The following is a 19,739-nucleotide window of genomic DNA, read 5'->3' as shown; positions in this document are numbered from 1 at the left end:
CCGCTGACCAACGGCTCTCAAACTCGGTCCGGGAGCCCCGTGTATGCTAGTTTTTGTTACAGCAAATCACTTGCTCATTTAAGGCTGTTGAACTCGCTTAAGCTCTTTAATAATGTTTTCCTTGAACACAACGCTGGTTTCACTTGTTATTTGTCTTTAAATTCTTCATCCTCTACCAAATAGTTTTTAGTGGCCATGTGTCAAATTTTTACCTATTAGGAGCCTATTGATTCTTTCCGGTGTTTAATTTTAAAAAAAGTATTTATGTCTTTTTATTTGTTTGCAATCTAGCACAAAAAGCATAATGTGAATGCGACTTTTATTCATTATTGCATGCACAGCTATTTGACATAATATGGCTTAAGAGGGTAAATAATCAAAACATGAAAAGCATTGTCATCGGTTGATTTGACAATACAAACTTGATTATCACAGAAGAACAATCGATTTCTCCCAACAACTGTCCCAATAATTTTTCATTTAACTGTAGCTCTTACTTATGAACCAAAACTGAAGCATGCAGTCTGCAACCATCTCCACTAGACTGTTCTGCTCACAGTGACTGAGGCTCTTCACTCCATCCTCATCCTTCCCGACTTGTCTGCTGCATTTCACAACAAGAACTACTAGAGCAGGACTGCCCAATCCTGTTCTTGGATATCAACCGTCCTGTAGGTTTTCATTCCAACCGTAACAGAGTACACCTTGTTCAACAACTATAGATCCTGTTGTGCTGCCAATAAGTTTCATTCCCCAAGAAGGGGTGAAATGAAAACCTAGACAGGACAGTAGATCCCCAGTAACAGGATTGGGCAGCCTGGTACTAGAACCTTCTCTCAGCAGGCTGTGCCCTTGCCTGAATCACGCCTGTTACAGGTTATTCATCTCTTTGGGCACCCTGCTGGCTAATTCCATTCATTCGTTGCACATTTTGCACATTGCTCCTATCTGGCAAACAAGCTTACAACCTTTGAGTTACAAGCCCAGTTCCCAGACCATCATACCACACCGCTATCTAAACCTTACTGATTTAAAACCCAGATATTCCATAGGTACATTCAGCTTCACTGAAGCAGGAAGATGGCAAATTAAGTAACATATACCAGTGAAAAACAAACTGTTCAATTTTTAAGCCCATTTCAAAACACTGGTAATATGCAGATACAGACATCCAGACACCATATCTATATTTTAAATTCAGTTTGATCTTTATTTCTCCAGTCACAAAGTCACCAGAATTACCTTAACTCATCATTCCAGTTCTCTTGACACTTCTGATATTGATCATCAGTTTAGCAACCATAAAAACACTTCAGGTTTTTCTTATTTTTCATCTTTCCCTTTCCTGGCATAATAACCTTCTAGAAAAAAACATGGCTCACAGTTTCAGTGCTTACGAGGACTCACTGCTTTACTTCCATTCAGACATGAGTTCTATAACAGGATGCTGCGTCTAGAACGTGTGCATGGAGATGGTGGGGGAGGGGGGCCAATGTGAGCAGTAATTCGGGAACGTTAAGTGCTCGGGTTCAGGGAGATAAGTGCGCATGGGCCAGAAAGGGACGAGTTAGTTCTGTTTTGAGAAATACTCCTTGCTCTTCTGGACGTCCGGAACAATGGTGTCGCTTCCTGGTTTCCAGCCGGCTGGACACACTGCGCACAGAGAATGTTAGTCGCCATCTTACCCGCACTCAGACGACTTACGATTTACAAATGACCACCACTATCATCTATGACATTTATTAACTTAAGAAGCGCGCTAGAACCGGGCTGGAGTCCTCTGAACTTTGGAGAATATATTTGTAGTTCCATGGTGCAGGATTCAATACAGAAAAGGTGTTTGAACCGAAACAGGCACTGACATTTTACACCAGATCACCAGTAGTCATATATTTTGAGTGTTCTCCTTGCATGCCCTGTCATTTCATCACTTCATGAAAACTTCATTAGTACTATGTAGCTAACCAGTTTCCTACTGCATTGACATTGCAATATTCGTCGTTCAGCCAAATGTGCACCCACTAACATTTGATTAAACATTTTGAATGTACGTTTTTATTTTTTAAATTTTTTGATATACCGATACATATTTTACTCAGTCACACAAGTGAGAAAGATAAAAAGATACCAATGACACTCTTCCTAACAGCCAGAAACAGCTTTAATTTCCACAAAAAAATCATTTGAAAAAAGACAAAAAAAAAAAACTTTTAAATTACGCCTAAATGCATTTAATTTCCACCACTCTTTATGACCTCAGGAAACGAAAACCCAATGTCTGACCACAGCCTTCTATCTCTCAACTAACCCCCCCCCCCCCCCCCAGTAACCGACCCACTCTTACCTTCTCCGAACTTGTCGGTGTGCTGGAAGGCCTGCACCAGCCGTAGGGTCTCGTCCACTGAGCGTCCCACAGGCAGGTCATTTATGGTGATCTGCCTCAGCAGGCCTTTATCGTCAATCACAAACAGGCCCCTAACAGACAGGAGACACAACGAACAGTGAGAAAGGAAAAGGCACAGGAAGTATGAGAGAGAGATCAAAGGGAAGATGGAGTTCAATAAGGAAAAAAGACAAGATGTATTCTGAGGGACACAAACCAGTGCATAATAAACACCAGCCCGAGCAAATGTATGAAAGTGAGCACACGTAACCCACTCATGGACAAACGCACTTATTCAAGGACAAACACACCACGCGCGCACACATGCAAACGCATTAATGTGCACAGTCACAGGCTAACACCGCTAATTAAGCAATCCGCCAATTGTGTTTATGCTTCGGCCACACATTAAACCGGAGGCCCTGCCAATGGCATCAAACGAGCGGGTGGATACTCATCTCAGTACACACCTGTAGGCGATGCCCTCATCCTCCTTCAGCACTCCGTAGTCCTGGGAGATGGACTTGCCCAGGTCAGCCAGCAGAGGGATCTTCATAGGGCCCAGGCCGCCCTGCTTCCGTGGTGTGTTTATCCTACAGGGAACAGGTAGCGGCATGTATCATGACACGGCTAACCAGACGCCATGCATAACTGAAACAATGTCACAACGTTCATAGCCAAAACTGACTTCCTCTACCGCAGAACCTTACCGAAACAAAGGCCAGAGCGATGGACCTTCCAGTCAACTGAACGAGGGACGACCCCAGGAGTTGCGTGAGCGATTACATTTTCAAATATTCTACAATACTATACAGTAAAATAATTTCTTTTTTTTTTTCATTTTTAATTTGGCATGGCACCAGAATTTGGAATGTCCAATTTGTGAACAAGCACGCTCCATATGGCCCCTGGCTGCCGGCTCAGGGAAACAAAGACAGCTCACGGTTCTCATCTGAGACATACAAGTGGAAGGCAGCACCAGCACAGGTCAGATTCAATCAGTGTAGCTCACTCGTGTGCCTAAAGCAGAGCTTTTACAGAGTGCGCTACCCAACCGCCCACAATAAAAGATTATCTTCATTATTACGACCAAATGCAAAAATGGGGCAATTTAATTCCTCAATTTAAGTGCTGCACTCAACTCTGGTTTTACCTATTCACCAGATGGAGCTTAAGCCCTGAAGGGTATCATGTGCAACCACAGAAACCTACAATGTGTGCCCGGTTGTGGTTGAAGTTCACATTTGCACACGATGATACATGAATTAGATTGTAAAGGCATAATTAGATTCATGTGAGGGGAAGAAGACATGCCGTCTGTGCTAGAGTTCACCGATATGGAAAGCTTATGTCTAAGCTAGCCCTGCCCACAGAGGTGACTGTTATTCTGTTGCAAGCTGCAAAGCTCTTACCAAGAGCACAAAGGTCTGGAGGCCCACAGGAGTTAAAGGCCGAGTGAAGCTTCAGAGCCGCACACACAAAGTACATGTCCACAATTCACTGCACCCCTTTTGGTTCCCAAAGATCCATAACACGCCGCTCTTCTCACCAGGCCAGGTGGCTGAAGTGCGAGTCGACGGAGGCAGCGATGACCTCACAGCCAATCTTCCGGAACTCTTCCGCCCGGTCGCTGAAGGCCACAATCTCCGTGGGACAGACAAAGGTGAAGTCAAGGGGGTAGAAGAAGAGCACCAAGTACTTCCCTATTGGGGTGGCAGCAGGGAGAGACAAAAATCGGGAGTCATTAAAAACAATATTGTGTCCAGAACTACCAGCACCTCATTTCCTGTTCTGATAGTTGGCACCGGAAATGAGGGATTCATGCTGGATACACACTGAGCTAAGGGGCCAAGGTCCTTTAAAAACAATATTGTCAAATCATTCCCCCCATCATTTTTTTTGTTACCAATTTTGAAGTGGTCCACCTGCTCTCAAATCTGAGAGTGAGAGCGAGACAGACTGCATGTGCTTGTGAGTATATGCTTCTCTTTGTGGGAGTATATTGGTGAGTGAGCATAAGTTTGAGAGGAAAAGTAAAGTATGTGTATGAAAGCTTATGCATGTGAGTCTGAATGTGCAAATGTGCCTGACTAAGTGCGAGTGTGCAAGTAAGAGTATGCATGTGAGTATGAGTGTGTGAATGTGAGCATGTGTGCCTGTTCGCGAAAATATGCAAGACAGTAGAGATTTAAACCATGTACAGACTGAAGCCATGAAAAGTCTTGAGGTTTCACAGTGCCTTGTGTAGCCTTTACCTTTGTAGTCAGAGAGCTTGATCTCTTTGAACTGCCCATCCACAACTGCAGTGGCTTGGAACGGAGGTGCGGGCTGGCCGATCTTTGCGTTCCCGGCAGACATGGCAACGTTGAGGTTGCTGGTATTGAAAGGAGGACATGAATTAAAAATCTCATGGGAAACACTCAGAACCAAAAGGAATTTTGGCAACATTTGCTGATAAAGCCACATACAGCTGGGGGGGGGGGGGGAAGTTCCCTCTCCCTCAAAGTAAAGCACAACGTACACAGACTTAAATTTGTATGAACTTTTCAATGCCACAAACGTTTTGGACTTTGAAGTAACTGTGTGCATAATAAATGGACACCCACGGCGATGGAATGTCGTGCGACTGAGCAAAATTCACCGAGTAATACTCCAATCGCACATGATTATTAATTCGCGATAGCCTGAGGGCCCATATAAACGTTAATGTTTTATAGTAAGGATTAGGGTTCACTTCGACAGGGGATGACAGAGGGAAAACCAGTATAAGCAGCTCCATTGTTCTAGTTTCACGTATTGCACAAAACCCTTAATTAACGCTAAGCTCCCGTGGAATTCCTCGCTTAACAGCAATGTGCAAATTAACCTTTCATTAAAAATTTAGACTAGTATGTCGTTCCGTTGTTCACAATTATTTGGTGTAACGAATCGGCCCGCAACCAAACTAGCTAAACGCTAACATTACCTAGCTAACACGGATGTTAAAGAACGAGCCAGTGAATTGAACATGCTAACTAGCTAAAGTTTGTAATACGTTGGCTTCACTACAGAAGGCAAAGTTCTACTTAGCTAACTACGAACTATAGAGACATTGTTACAAGTAACACGTAGCCTGTTCCAAATACAAATATTAAACCATACAGAATACTATGTAGAGGAACATCCGCATTCCCAAGGAACCGTGCTGCGTAATATCTAATGTTATCTAGCTAGCTTTATCCAATATCACATTTTAGTCAACACAAACAAACAAAACCACTCGAAGTCACAAAGTTAGCTACTTAACATGCAAAACCGTAACGTTTTACCATAATTAAATAGTAGCTGGGTTGGCTACATTAACACACTAGCTCAGGCTTCCTTCGATTGTCCTCGCAAAGAATCAAGGTCCGACTGCGAAAGTTCAGCCAACTGAAAACAATGCATTTCTGCGAGATATGCACAAATATTTCACAATCAGAACAGAACTCACATGAAGTTAATTTAAAGCGCCAGTTGTCTACTGCACACCGTGTACACGGTATATCATTCACGCTAGCTATCCTCAGTTGTCGACAGTCTCACGCCTCCTGCTGTAGATTCCCTCAGCACATGCGCAGTAACGTCCCATTGGTATCGCGCACATCTGCACATCCCGCGAGAATGCGTGGTGCACGGCCAATAAGAATTGAAGGATACGACCAATTTGATAATAGTAGTAAATTAATATTGTTCATAAATGATAACGGCAGATACATACGCTCAGAAGTCAAATGCTCCCAAAGTTGTTAACTGTCGAAATATATATCAAATCAGAGTCAGAAATTTATGAAACATGCTGAACATGGTCTGATTTTGATTTGGTAATAAAATATATATGGCCATCCTTTCTCCAGGACTAGGAGCTGAGAATAAGTCACCTATCCACACAAAGTGCTTGAAGTTCGCCTATAGGCCTATTTCACAAGATGGCGACCAAAACCGGATGTAGGGATACTTTGTTTCTGGTTACCGTTGCTACGGACGCAAGTCCATTTCTGACAGCGAAAAATTGAGCCTAAACAGCGACGTGTGTTCTCACAGTCCCTGATAGCTCTGCCAAAGTTCAATGTCCGATGTTATCCGCATTGTCGAAGCATTGCCAGTGAACGTTAAGCGGTCTAAACTGGACAAGGGCTATAAATTATTTTTTGAGAAGTTTATATTCGGTTATGAAGGTAAGTATAACGTTAGCTCTGGTTCACAAGAAAGCTAAATAGCTAGCTTGCTAACCACATCAAGTTAGCCGATTAAAGAGATGTTGCACTTCGACATAAATTCTTTTCTGGAGGCGACTCCATTGTGTTTTCGCAATGTGAAGCAACATCTGCTGTCCGTTAACAGCGTATCTGTTCCTCTCGGTTGTCCCGAAAATGAATTAAATTCTGAATATATAAGTACAATCCCTCAATATATAAATTCAATTCCCGAATATATAAGTACAATCCCTCAATATATAAATTAAATTCCTGAATATATAAATTCAATTCTGAATATATAAATTCAATTCTGAATATATAAATTCAATTCTGAATATATAAATACAATTTCTGAATATATAAATTCAATTCTGAATATATAAATACAATTTCTGAATATATAAATACAATTTCTGAATATATAAATTCAATTCTGAATATATAAATACAATTTCTGAATATATAAATTCAATTCCTGAATATATAAATTAAATTCTGAATATATAAATTACAATTCTGAATATATAAATAACTCAGTTTATAATCAGACATATCACAAGACAGCCGTTTTTATTTTTTGAATTTTTTTTTTTTCTTCATGGGCTACTGAGTGAGAAAAACAAGTTTAACATTAGCATCGGTAAAATTTGACAGTACAATCAAGGATAAGCAAACAAAAACGTTAAATAATTAAAATTTGAATGAGGCAATAATTCGGACTTCATTAAGGGGTCCTTATTTTCTTGGTATTAGGACCTTTCAAGTGGGGGCACCAAATTTCACAGGGAAGGGCCCAAAGAGCTAGAGAAATAGAAAATAATCTCTTAACCAGCGAGAGTTTCATAGAAACCCTTGCTGCAGCATGCGACAGAAGACCGTGTTATGGCTCAATGGCAAGCCCCAGCGCACACCAAACTACTATTTTTTACAGTCTCTGGTCCGTAGCAACGGTAACCAGAAACAAAGTATCCCTACATCCGGTTTTGGTCGCCATCTTGTGAAATAGACCTATTCTGTGGCTTTGGAGTGGGACCAGAGAAAAACAGAATTAAGAGTCATACGAGAGCCAAAAGAACAGCTCTCGTGTGAACGGATCCAAAAGAACGGGCTCTTAAGATTCAGTTCTATTACTAGTTTTATTAGTAATTTCCATGTTTGATTCATTAAAAAAAAAAAAAAAAAAAAAAACCTTTTCCTATCACTTGTTACATGTTGCCCCATCCCTGCACTTCTTGGTAAATTGTATTCGTCCTAATACTGTAGCTTATTCTTCTGCCTAGTTTGGCTTTGCAGATGTTAGACCAGGATAGTGTTCATTGTTCTCGGCTAGAAATAGCTGTACAAAATAAGTAATTGTACCTTACTGAACCCGTGTCCAGCAGTTGTCTACGATCATGAAAATGCACTTTTTTTGTACGTCGCTTTGGATAAAAGCGTCTGCTAAATGAATGTAATGTAATGTAATTTAAACAGGCAGACAGGAGACTTATTAATCAGAATCGTCTGTCCCCGTAGGGTTTAGCTTGCAGAAATGACAGTCCGTGTCTTATAAATTTGTTAATGCATTCACGGTTAAATTTGCTCAACGTTTTAAAAATTCCCTCTGACACTAGAAGGAAGGGGCTGGCTGTGGGTTACGCCCCTTTTCGCGCGCTGCAGGCTTTGCTTTGTCTTCGTCAGTGCGCAGGTCCAGTGACCTCCTATGGGTAATTTTATGTCTTAAAATCAAAGATGGCAGATAAAGATATATCCGTTCCATAGCCTTTGGATGCAGGCAAAATATATTTTCAAAAAACATTCTCAGAGAACCAGATTAGGTAACTGAGGTGCAGGAGAATCATCCAAGCTACCTGCCAACAAGCATTCTTTTAGCCGTCCTAGCTAGCTAGCTTGCTCAGCAACACTTAACTCATCTGTATACACATAGCTAGCTGCCTGCTCTCTGGTGTTCCCTCCTGTGTTCCCTCCCGTGTCCGGAGTGAGTTGGGTCCAGCGACTCCGCACCCAATCCATGGCAGGACCTAGAAAAGTACCGTTTGTCACACTGTCGGCCTTTGCCACGGTACCAGCCCCTGAGCCCAAGAAACGTCGAAAGGAGGACGAAATCGAGACCACTTTAGAACATGGAAAGCCTGGTACCGCAGAGACTGGGGCAGGAGGAGGTGGCGGCGCTCTCTTTGGTAACGTTAAAGTTGGCGGGGGAGACACCGGGGAACCTAGTGGGATCACGGTACGACTAAACCTCTGTCTGTCCGAGCCCAGCGACCAGGCGTCCGCCGAGTTCAGCTACAGCGAGCTGGTCCAGTCTCGCCAGGTAAGAGCTGGAACTGTACGCGCGTAGGCCGGGAAAAGCCTGGGGTTGGTTGTCAAACTCGTGTACCCCAACAGTGTAGTGAAGCTAGCTGGTGAACATGTTAACATTAAAGGTAACGCTAGCGTTAGAACGATAGATCTTGCAGGCGAACGATTCAAATTATCTGCTCCATTCTGCTTATCATATAATAGCCTGGACGTTCTTGTGACCGAATTCTAGCTTTAAAGCGAGCTAGTTTTCAAACGGTGCTACCAAGCTTGCTATATAGCGAGCAGTTTATCACATATAGATAGATTTCATCCAGGTACAGTTAGCGCTAGTTGCCTTGAAGCATGCGCTGATATTCTCCATCTAGTCTAATGATATATGGACAGCTACCCAATAAACCTTTGCTGGCGAACACAACAGTTAGCCCAAAGTTCATAAACCCACCAATACGACTGTAATCACAAAATCCCAACGTACATACTCTGCATGGTATTATGAGAAACACATTCGCTTGCGCGAACTGTTGCCATGTCTTGTATTAAACTTGCAGCTGATTCAATCCAGCGAGAGTACACGTTTACCCCAAAAAGCATTGTTACAAACGTGCATGAACCTTGAAATGCTTTTCTTCTCACTGTAAATTTATCGGCTAGACGCCCCCTGACCGACTTGGAGTGCGTAATTAACCAGAACAGTTTTATCACTTCTGTCACTCTTTCAAACTCGTTTTTCTATCTGAAGTCACCTGCTTTGATTTTATTATGTTGGTGTGCGCTGATTTTAGCCAGAAAATTAAGGGCTTGATTTGCATCCTATGCCACAGTAACTAATAATAATTAGAATTACCAAGTATAGTCATGTGGCTAGGTATTTTTCCTTCTACTTTTTATTTGAAGTCGTTGGCAGTGTTCCTAAAAACACAAAAGGCGAGTAAAATCCCTGCTGTGGATATTGGATCGTTGTTTTTTTAATTTATTATTACTAAGCTCATAGAATCAGCAATGTGTAGAAAATCACTATACTCACTTTTATATATGTAGACTAATAGAACAACATGTAACTGTAATATACATATCTACATCTGATTGTATGTGTGTGTGTGTGTGTGTGTGTATAAACCTGCAGTTTCCTCTCTACTCAGGTGAAGAGGCACCCCCCACAGGGGCTGACACCTGCCTGTGACCCCAATGACCCTTTAGCGGACGAGCAGAGGGAGAGACGGGAAGTTGAAGCTCTTGCCAGGAAATTCGAAAGCAAATATGTGAGTAGCTCACAGTGATGATGTCAGGGTTTGAGAGCACGGGAGTGGAAAAATTACAAATACAGAATTGGAATGTTTGTTTGTGTGTGCACAGTGTGCCTGCATAACCCTTGCTTATCTCTTCCTCCTTGTAGGGTAACAGTGTGAAGAAGAAGAGGAAGGACAGGATGCAGGATTTGATTGACATTGGCTTTGGCTACGATGAGAGCGACTCCTTCATCGATAACTCGGAAGCTGTGAGTATCTACTTTCCCTTGCTACAATCCCCCGCCCCTCCCCCATCTACACCCATCCATTCTGAATTGACAAAGGAAGCGGGAGTACAGGGATGGGCCAGCATGTGCTTGGCTATTCAATATTAGCAGGAAAAAATCCCCAAATTAGAGGACAGACGTTGATTTTAAAAGAAGGTGAACTCTGAAAAATGTTTAAGTCTAGCAGCGACTGAGCAGAAGATTAAACCTCTATCAGCCCCAGTGCTATTTCGGTTCAAACTGGCACACAGACAACCTCTATATAAGGCAGGTCTGTGGAAACCGGACCACTGCGCTGTTTATGTGCTCTCTCTTTTTGTTTTCCTAGTATGACGAGCTGGTCCCAGCATCTCTGAATACCAAGCTGGGGGGGTTCTACATCAACACGGGCACCCTGCACTTCCGCGCCGCGTCCGAATCCGAGGGAGAGGAGGGGGGCAAGGCGGAGAAACTGCACAAGGTGAGCCGGAGGCAGGCTATGAGCACTGTGCTCACGCCGGCTGCATTTGTAAATAATAAAAAAGATGTCTTCTGTTAGCATGCCTCTGTCAACCCCCCCACTCCCCATATGAAAAGCACTTCCTTTTTTTAGCAACAGTTCCCCCTCTACCCCATGGTCAGCTGAGCACCTACCCAAAAACGATTTCTGGAGGAAACACTGTGCTGGGCAAGGGGCTTCTTGCTTTTCTGTGTCCACTTCAGCAATGCTTCAGTCCTGCACTGGGAGAACATATCATGACGGCTACTAGGCTTGGCTGCGCTAGGTTTGAAATTTGGTTTTGTTCTGTTCATGAAAGGGTTTAGCTTGTGAGCATGCATTTAAATTGAGCTTCATTGTTTGAAAAGACATGCTAAGAGTTTCCGTGGAGGATACGGTGTGTCTGGCGGATGTTATTGGCAGACTAGCTCCCTCCAGAAAGTTCTATGCAGAATTAGTCTTCCTGTGATTGGCGGTTGAATGAGAGAAACCTGCAGCGTGGAGAAATAAAAGCTCACCATCTGCCCATTTCTGCTCAACAGAGAATGAAAGATGGAGAAGAGCGAGTGATTAAGAAGAGGAAGAAAAAAGAAGGAGTGAGTTTGGAGGAGAAGAAACCTAAGAAGAACCGACCACCAAAGCCTGGGTGAGAGACTATATATGTGTACGATGGCACCATAGACGCTTCTGTCAGCATGTTGTTATTGAGACCATAGAACGTATAAATTTATTTCACTTTCATGCTACTGGCATTATGTTAACATATTGCTTTTAATGTAGTTTCTTTTTATGAGCATTATAAATATTTATACTTTATTAATGCAATATTTTAGAATATCAAGAGGGCAGTCAATGTGGGATTTATGGTGTAGAATGCTATCTAGTGTCCTGGTTAAAATTTAAGTGTTGAAAAAAAAAAAAAAGGAAGTTCTACAGTTGTCCAGTGCCCTGCCATTGTGGTCTGAAGGCATTGAATGCTGTCATAGACTCTTCCTCTCCCTCTCCATTCTTCCTCTTTTCCTCATGTCTTCTCTCCCTCTCCTTCTCTTCCTGCCTCGCTACCCCCTGCTCTCTCTCGTTCTGATGCCAGAGCGCTGGGTCTGAGCTCCCATCGCCCGGAGAAGAAGAAGCGGAAGAAACTGATGAAGGATTCGCTGCACCTGGCCGCCATCCTCCGCCGCTTCACCCCGGAGAGCGCCGAACACCGCAAGAAGAACCTCTCTACCGCCAACTCCCGAGGCCCCGCCCACCCCGCCCCGCCCCCCGGCGTAGCCACGCCACACGGTCCGCGCCCCGCCTTTGGCCCCGCGCACGCTGACATCTCCATGTCCGAACTCACGGCCGACCCCGCGGTGATGTCGCTCCTGGGCTCGGCCAATGAGAGCGAGATGCTGCAGGACCTGATGGGCGAGCTGGACTTCGGCGTCCTGGACTCGCCCCAGGCCTGCAGCCCTGCCCAGGGGGAGAATGGCCTGGTGGGGGCGGGGGCAGGGCAGAAAGCTGGGTCGGGGGTATTGGGGAAGGCCCAGGCGACAAGCCTCCTGGTACCTCCGCCCCTCCCTGACAATCTGCCTGCCCCCCTCCTAAAACGCATAGATGACCTACGCCTGGTGAGTTCCTTAACAACTCTTAATTTGTCACCTGTGCCTAGTGGCCCAGTTTATTTTAGTAACAATAAATTAGTGAGTAATCCTTTGATATTCACGTTACATTGCAGTATAAATGGAGGTTGGATGTGTTCTTATAAAGGAAAGACAGTCGAGCTCTCTCCCAGCAACTGAAGCCTTGCTCCCTTTAGCTAAGCCTGAGGTGAAAATCTTCATTTCTTTCAAGGAGGCCAGCAAATTTGAAAAGACAGTGCGAGAGAGCAGGAAGAGGAGTTTTAAGAGAAAAGGGAGTGACACCAGATTGGACATACTGATCTGCTTGTGTCAGGGTGGCAGGCAGTGAGTTTTACAGATGAGTGACGCTGCTGTTGGGGTTTGTAAGCACTGTACTGCAGTTCATGTCTCAGCTGTGTGCTAGTGTGTTTATCTCTGGCGCCTCCCCCCCCCAGGCATCCCGCCAGTTCGACCAAGAGGGGAGGAAGAAGTTCTTCACTCTGGACATGAACAGCATCCTGCTGGAGTGAGTGTCCATCGGTCCATCTGTCTCCTCAATGCCAGTGGCTTAACCATTGCGTGGGCCATGGTGCTGACGGGCATTCTGGGAAGAAAGAAAGAAACTGAAGAAATGAAAATTTCTTGACGCACTTGAAAGTTGTGCTTCAAGTTGTCAGTGATCACAGTTGCAATAATGACCCATACAACATACACATGCCTAATTCTGTAAATAATAAATTGGTGGAAAATAATATTAATAATAGTAATAATAATCAACATCATTATCTATATGGTAATCATTTTATATGGGTACTTGTTGGGCAATGTATGAGGATATCTGAAATCTATCTGGGGATAAAAATACTTGAATATTATTAGAGAATAATATTCCATTACACGCAGAGGAGAGCACATGCTTGTCTGCTCTCTCCAAAATCAATAGCAGCGCTTGCACGACTGGTATTTACAATTGGGCATTCTAAATTAGGGAGAGAAATTGGGGAAAAGCATAATTTAAAAAAAATTGTTTTCGGATGTTTGTGGTGCACATGTATATAACCCATGTCTGTTATCCACAGGTCAGCTGTCTTGTATTGACCTTCCAGAGCATTGTAACCCCCCTCCCCCCCCTTAACCCAGCATGATCTAACGCCCCCCTCTCTCCTCTCTGTTTGTGGCAGCATTGAGCTGCAGGTGCAGGAGCAGCCGGCTGCTGTGCGCTCTGCAGTGTACTCACACCTGGAGGCCTTCGTTCCGTGCAACAAGGAGGTGCTCCTCAAACGTCTCAAAAAGCTCAGCCTCAATGTGCAGGTGGGACTCGCCTCTGCTCCAAGCTGCCTGTGTGCAAATCCGGCGACACTCTGAAGCTAAGACTGGCTCACTCACTCTCCCTCCCTCCCTCCCTCCCTCCCTCCCTCCCTCTCCCTCCCTCCCTCCCTCCCTCCCTCCCTCCAGGACGACCGGCTGCGAGCGCCTCTTCTGAAGCTGAAGCTGGCCGTGTGCAGTGTGATGCCGGAGCAGATCACCAGATACAACATGGACTGCATCGCCAGGGTGGCCAAGTATGACTCGCCTCCAGGGTTCACACCCTTACTTGAGAGTCCTCCAAGAAATATTTCTGTCCCCAAAGGTTGTGGAAGGATGTTAGATTGTTGTGTTTGAAACGCATGGAAAATGGTCCAAATCGAAAAATTGTAACTTTCCACCCTCTGTTACAGGCAACAGTCTGAGGAGGTGGAGAAAAACGGTTCTGAGGAAGACGATGAAGAGAAGCCCGGAAAGAGAGTGATGGGCCCGCGCAAGAAATTCCTCTGGGACGACAAACTGCGGTTCGTACAGCCCCCACACGCCCTCCTGCTGGAGCCCTGCCATTGACCTTCACCTTGCGACTTCAGCAAATGTGTCCTCCTGCCTGTAGGGGGCGGTGTTGTGACCATTGTGTGTGGTTTTCCAGGACTCTGCTGTGCAGCGTGGTGCGGGTAAAGCTGGGCTGCTACGAGCTGGAGTCGCAGTGCTCTCTGTCTGTGGAGGACTATCTCAAAGCCTTCCTGGAGACCGAGGTCAAGCCGCTCTGGCCCAAGGGCTGGATGCAGGCCAGGTGCGTTCCCACGGCAACGGTGCACGATGCCTGATGCGTGTCCATCGTCTTTGTGTCTGTAACGTGTGTCTTTGTTTGATTGCATTTTGGTTAACCTACAAAGCTTTGATTTTTAAATCCAACTCCCTTCTCTCCCTCAGGATACTGTTTAAAGAAAGCCGTTCTGTACACAGTCACCTTACAGATAACCCGTGAGTAACCTGTGTTTTACCATTCTTCTTGCTCTGCTTTCCAAAGCACCGCCTATTTCGTCAAAGCTCACTCTTCTCGTCACTGCTTGTAGGCTTACTTTACATGAAATAGAACATTAAATAGTACATTACACACAGCTGCTGTGGTTATACTAATCTGGAACTATAGTTCTGGAATAATTTGGAACAGGTTTTATGTCTGTTCTTTAAGCCACACTTGTTAAGCAACATACAAGCAGGCAATAATACAATACTGAATAGAAATTTGATTAAAAGTGTTTTTTAAAGAGCTATATTGTTTGTCCATGCATGCTGTTCTTCCTGTGATCAGTCAATTCAGGCTCACGCTCACTCCCTTTCTGTCCCATTCAGAGTCAAGAAAAAGATGGTCCCCGCTCCAAAATCCAAACCCAAGGTGAGGTGTGCATCTCTGGATGTGTCAGGGGTGTGCTGTGGGGGGTGTCCTTTGGAATTTTTGCATTGCTTTGAAATCTACATTGGTTTCATAGAGTGAGCAGGAAACTTAAGCTTTGCTAACGCTCGCGTTTTTCACACATCAACCTTTTCTGTCTTTCCATTGGTTGCAGGAGGGCGCCTGGGTCCAGAAGCCCTCCCCCTCCCCCGCTTCAGTCCCAACGGCCTGCCGTCCGGCCCCCTCCTCCCCCGAGACCATCTGCCTGTCGGACTCCCCGGACGACGACCTGCCCCCGCCCTCCCCGGACTCCATCTCGCACGCGCTGGCCCTGCTCAGCAGCGCCGCCAAGGGCCTGATCCAGGACCGCCCCGCCTCCCCCAAACCCTCGCACCCGCCCCCGCCCGCGGGGAAGAAGGCCGCGCCCTCCGTCGGCTCCTCGCCCGCTCCCCGGCCCGTGTCCTCTCCCGTGGCGTTCGGGGCGCCGAAGGGCGGGGCTCCCCTCTCCCAGGCGCAGAGACACCCCCAGGCTCACGCGCGCCAGCCTGCCTTCCCCGCGCTGAACAAGCTCCAGTCCTCCAGTCCTCCGCTGCCTCCCAAGCCACGCCCGCCCCCCACCTCCTCCCCGCTCGTGCCCCCCCAGCAGAAGGCCTTCTCTTCCCCCGGGGTCAAACAGGGAATGAGGCCCGTGCTCTCCACGCCCCCTAGTGGGCTGGACAAGGGCAGCGGTAAAGCTAGCAGCAGTAGCAATGGTAGCATGGGTGTACCGCCTCAGTGTAGGTCAAGCGCCCTCCCCTCTCCTCAGCCGAGCCCCAGTGTCCCTCAGACGTCGCGGCCACACCAAACGCCACACCTCAGAACGCCCCCCCAGGCCTCCCCCACGTCCTCGCCGTCCCCTTCAGCCTCGCCAGGCCCCGCCCCCGTCCCCTCCCCCTCCTCCCAAGCCAAACCCCATCAGCAGCAGCAGTCGAGCTTCATCACCCCAATGCAGGTCACCCTGAGCAAGTCCTCACACAGCAGCAACCCGTCCATCATCAAACTGAGCCCCCGACCGCCTGCCCCCGCGCCCCCTTCTTCCTCCTCCTCCTCCTCTCCCTCCCTCCCTTCCCACTCCCACCCACAGTCCATCCCGAACCTGCACCTGCACTCTTCCAAGAGCTCCGCCGTCCGCCCCCCCTTCCCTGTGCCAGGGGGCGGGGCTAAAAGCGGACAAGGCGGCTACGGCACCCCTGGGGGTCAGAAGGCCGTCTCCCAAGGCAACGGCAACACCAGCACCAGTCTTCCAAGCACTTCATCTACTCCAGGTCGCCCGGTCTCAAGCCCCTCCCCTGTTGCCTCTCCAACCAATCATGAGCAGCGGCAAAGGACAGTGGGCGGGGCCAGCCCGGGCACTAAGCCAGTTGTGAGCCGGGCTCCTGCTCCCACTCCACCGTCCCTGCCAGTCACATCTCAGTTATCGCAGGTGAGTCGGCTATAACTGGACATTAGCAGTAAGCCAAATTGAGTGAGCTATATTCAAACACCATTTCCCAGTGCCATTCACCACCTCACTTCTTACCCCCTCTGCCTCCACAGCGGTCTGTTTTTAACCTAATAGCAGCTTGCACATGGGCAGATCTGATGGGAGTTTGACACAACCAGACCAGGCTCAGTCAGAATGCTGTAGTCGGGGTCTCACCCCAGGCTAGATTCCATGTTTAGGGAAACAATGAACCACATTAGACTAGACAATTCAGCTTTGTGAAGTAACAGTATTTCCAGTCCGTTGGTCAGCAGCAGCATGTAACATTTACGTATTTATATTTCTTTAAATCTAGATATCGTCGGCAGGGAGCAGTCTCCTGGGGACTCCGCCCCCGTCCCTCCCCCTGGGGTTTGGAATGCTGGGGGGACTGGTCCCCGTGTCTCTGCCCTTTCAGTTCCCGTCCCTCCTGAACTTCACTCCGCCGACCGGGCCGACGGGGGGGAGCGCCGGGAGCGAGGGCGCCACGGCAACCGGAAACAACTCAGGATACGGCCTGGCGCAGAGTGAGTCATCAAAGGAAGCCCCGCCCCCATTTACTAAACGGACATTAGAAGTTATATTCTTAACGTCAGTATTCAAGACACATTAAATTATTTGGCCTCATTTTTCAGAATAAAGTAAGATGGATGAAATGAGACCTGGTACTGTGAACATCTCAGAAGTTGTGTGTGTGTTTGTGCTTGTGTCCCAGTGTTCTTATATCAGTGTTTATCCAATCAGGTGTTTGTAACTGTTGTAAGTGTCTGTACGGTCTGACATTTTCTCGTTTTGTTCATTTGTCCCTTCTGCATTCTCTTTCCTTTATTGCTTTCTGCCCTTTCCTACACTCTCCCCTTCACATTTTCGTCTGGCGCCCCCCTCTGGCGCCCTCCTTTCCTACACTCTCCCCTTCACATTTTCGTCTGGTGCCCCTGCATTCATTTGCCTCTCCCGCCACGCCCCTCCCTGTCTGTCCGTGTTATCCGTTTCTCCTCAGATCTGTATAAGAGCCTCCAGTCGGGGCCTCTCTCTGCACTACCCCCTCACTTGCAGCTTGCTTTCTCAGGTAAACTCTCCCAGTCCTGGCCCCGCCCCCCAGCCTCTCTGTTTACTGGCTGTCGGCTGCACGTCCCGCCTCTGTCCAGCTGCTTTGTAGACCCATTCACTCGTCTGTCTGTCAACCTCCACAGATTTCACCACAGATACTCTATTTGCCGAGCAGATGTGCAGCTTTGGCCTTAACTGGCACATCAACGGCAGTGGCTCTTATGCCACCTGTTAGCAATAGGAAACACTCGGAGCATAATCTAGAGGGTTGCAAGACAGAGCAGATATTCTGGCAATAGTTTCTGGTTTTCCCATCTGTTGTGTCAGCTCATCATTTTGCACCCCCCCCCACTTCCTCCCCCCAGATGTCAATCAAAGCCAGGAAGGGGATACGAATAGGAAGGCTCTCTGACCCAGATCTATGGGAACGCAGACACGACAGGGCCACACCCACCAGGATGACATCACCCTGGACAAATCAGTGCTTGGGGTGGCTCTGTTTAACTGGATGAACAGATGAAAAGCAGGATGGACTTGGTGATGAATGCTCACTTGAGTATGTCTGAATGTTTTTGTACTGTAATATAAATACATTATTAATAATGTCAACAAAATGAATGGATGGATGAATGAACCTTTTCTATTTTTTGACAATGTTTACATGACAGACCTTTATCACTGTGGAAGGAGAGGTGGATGGTAATGTAATGTCTGGAATCAGTTTTATATGGTACGGTCCCCTTCAGTAGATGTAATGCATTCTGGGAGTTATTGTATTTATTAGCTACTGCCACCAAGACTTCTGGTAAAACCAGCTAGCCTGTAGTGTTTTTAAAAGACAAACAACAATCACCGTCTCGGAGTATGTGCAGGTTTTTTGTGCCTGTGTGTGCACTATACTCCAGTTTCCAGGTCAGTTTGAGCATACCCCCCCCCCCCCACCTCTTTCTCCCACTCCCTCTCTCTGGTGCTGTATTTTACACTGGTGCAGGTGCGTGTGTGTGTGTGTGAGAGAGTAAAAGGGAACAAGTTTGTATTTCTGCTTGAATTCTTTTTTTTTATACATGTACAGTTCTTGGCAGTTGGCTTAAAAACACAAATCAAAAAGCCTTAGCGTGTAATAAAAATAACTATGCAGGGTGATAAATGTTTGTCAAACCAAAACAGTGAGCTGTGGGCTAAAATTCCTTGTGTCTGATTGCACTTGTATCAGAGTATGGTGGTGTGGATGCACTAGGCCGTTTCCCTTTTCCTCTGAGATGGGGCTTGCAAATGCCCTTCTCTCCATCTACTCTTTCCTCGTAAACTCTACTGCCTCCCTCTCTTGGGTCCCAACACAGTTCCCTCCCCTGTGCGTTTGACAACAATGATTTGTCTCCACAGCAAAAGCACATCTCCGAGGTTGATAGGACAACCCTTCCCTCTACATGACTTATTGGGTTTGTGTGTCCACTGTGTAGGTTGTGCTTGACTGTGTAGAGCTTGCGTTTCATTGCTCTGTAATTCTGCCGATTGAATGGACCACAGATACGTGCCATAAGCCTTGTGGCTCTCAGATGGGTCGGATGCACTGGTAGCCATTTTGGGGAGATGTGCCTCCATTCCTTAAAAGGTCAAGGGCATTTAAAATGTGTGAACGTTTGGTGTCTCTTGCCACCTGACACTTTGAAGTATGCCACAGTGTTTGGACTATGATAATAGTATGTATTTAATACTGGCTGTATTTAAAATATAAATGTAAATGGCATTTAATTTAAGAATTTTTTTGTCAGCCACAGAAATTCCAAGGGATCAAGTTAGTTGGATTAGGTTAACAGTATTCCATAGCGTATGCAAGACCGTACCACTGGAATTTTAAATAGCATTTCAAAAGCTACGCGCAATTGTACTTTAAACTGTTTGGTTTCACATTAAATTTGGTCTCATTTAAACATCTACCCTGTGGGGAAGGGGGGTGGTGTTATGCCTATATAATAAATCTGAATGCCTGC

At 46.2% G+C, this 19,739-nt stretch overlaps 2 protein-coding genes across 3 annotated transcripts; one reads left to right on the top strand and one right to left on the bottom strand.

Annotated features, from left to right (window-relative positions):
• Window positions 1-1,185: 1,185 nt before the first annotated feature.
• Window positions 1,186-6,013, bottom strand: LOC118217370 (peroxiredoxin-1-like). The gene is made up of 6 exons (XM_035399318.1): window positions 5,856-6,013; window positions 4,639-4,757; window positions 3,933-4,086; window positions 2,854-2,976; window positions 2,345-2,475; window positions 1,186-1,653 (listed from the first exon to the last, which is right to left on the bottom strand). The coding sequence occupies exons 2-6, from the start codon at window positions 4,739-4,741 to the stop codon at window positions 1,568-1,570; spliced, it is 597 nt and encodes a 198-aa protein (XP_035255209.1). The 5' UTR covers window positions 4,742-4,757; window positions 5,856-6,013; the 3' UTR covers window positions 1,186-1,567.
• Window positions 6,014-8,563: 2,550 nt separating this feature from the next.
• On the top strand, window positions 8,564-18,912 carry LOC118216402 (ubinuclein-2-like). 2 transcript variants are annotated; one of them, XM_035397524.1, is made up of 17 exons: window positions 8,564-8,914; window positions 10,044-10,163; window positions 10,298-10,399; window positions 10,746-10,877; window positions 11,438-11,541; window positions 11,986-12,505; window positions 12,952-13,022; window positions 13,678-13,807; window positions 13,952-14,058; window positions 14,215-14,325; window positions 14,451-14,594; window positions 14,735-14,785; window positions 15,158-15,200; window positions 15,373-16,659; window positions 17,015-17,225; window positions 17,699-17,767; window positions 18,114-18,912. In XM_035397524.1, exons 1-17 carry the CDS (start codon window positions 8,612-8,614, stop codon window positions 18,158-18,160), a joined length of 3,552 nt encoding a protein of 1,183 aa, XP_035253415.1. In that variant the 5' UTR covers window positions 8,564-8,611; the 3' UTR covers window positions 18,161-18,912. The 2 variants fall into 2 exon arrangements, with proteins under 2 accessions (XP_035253415.1, XP_035253416.1); XM_035397525.1 differs by lacking the exon at window positions 17,699-17,767.
• The last annotated feature ends 827 nt before the right edge of the window (window positions 18,913-19,739 follow it).

The sequence above is a fragment of the Anguilla anguilla genome, chromosome 17 (genome assembly GCF_013347855.1).
Source record: "Anguilla anguilla isolate fAngAng1 chromosome 17, fAngAng1.pri, whole genome shotgun sequence".
In the NCBI taxonomy this organism is placed as follows: Eukaryota; Metazoa; Chordata; class Actinopteri; order Anguilliformes; family Anguillidae; genus Anguilla; species Anguilla anguilla.
This window is presented reverse-complemented; position numbering and strand designations above follow the sequence as displayed.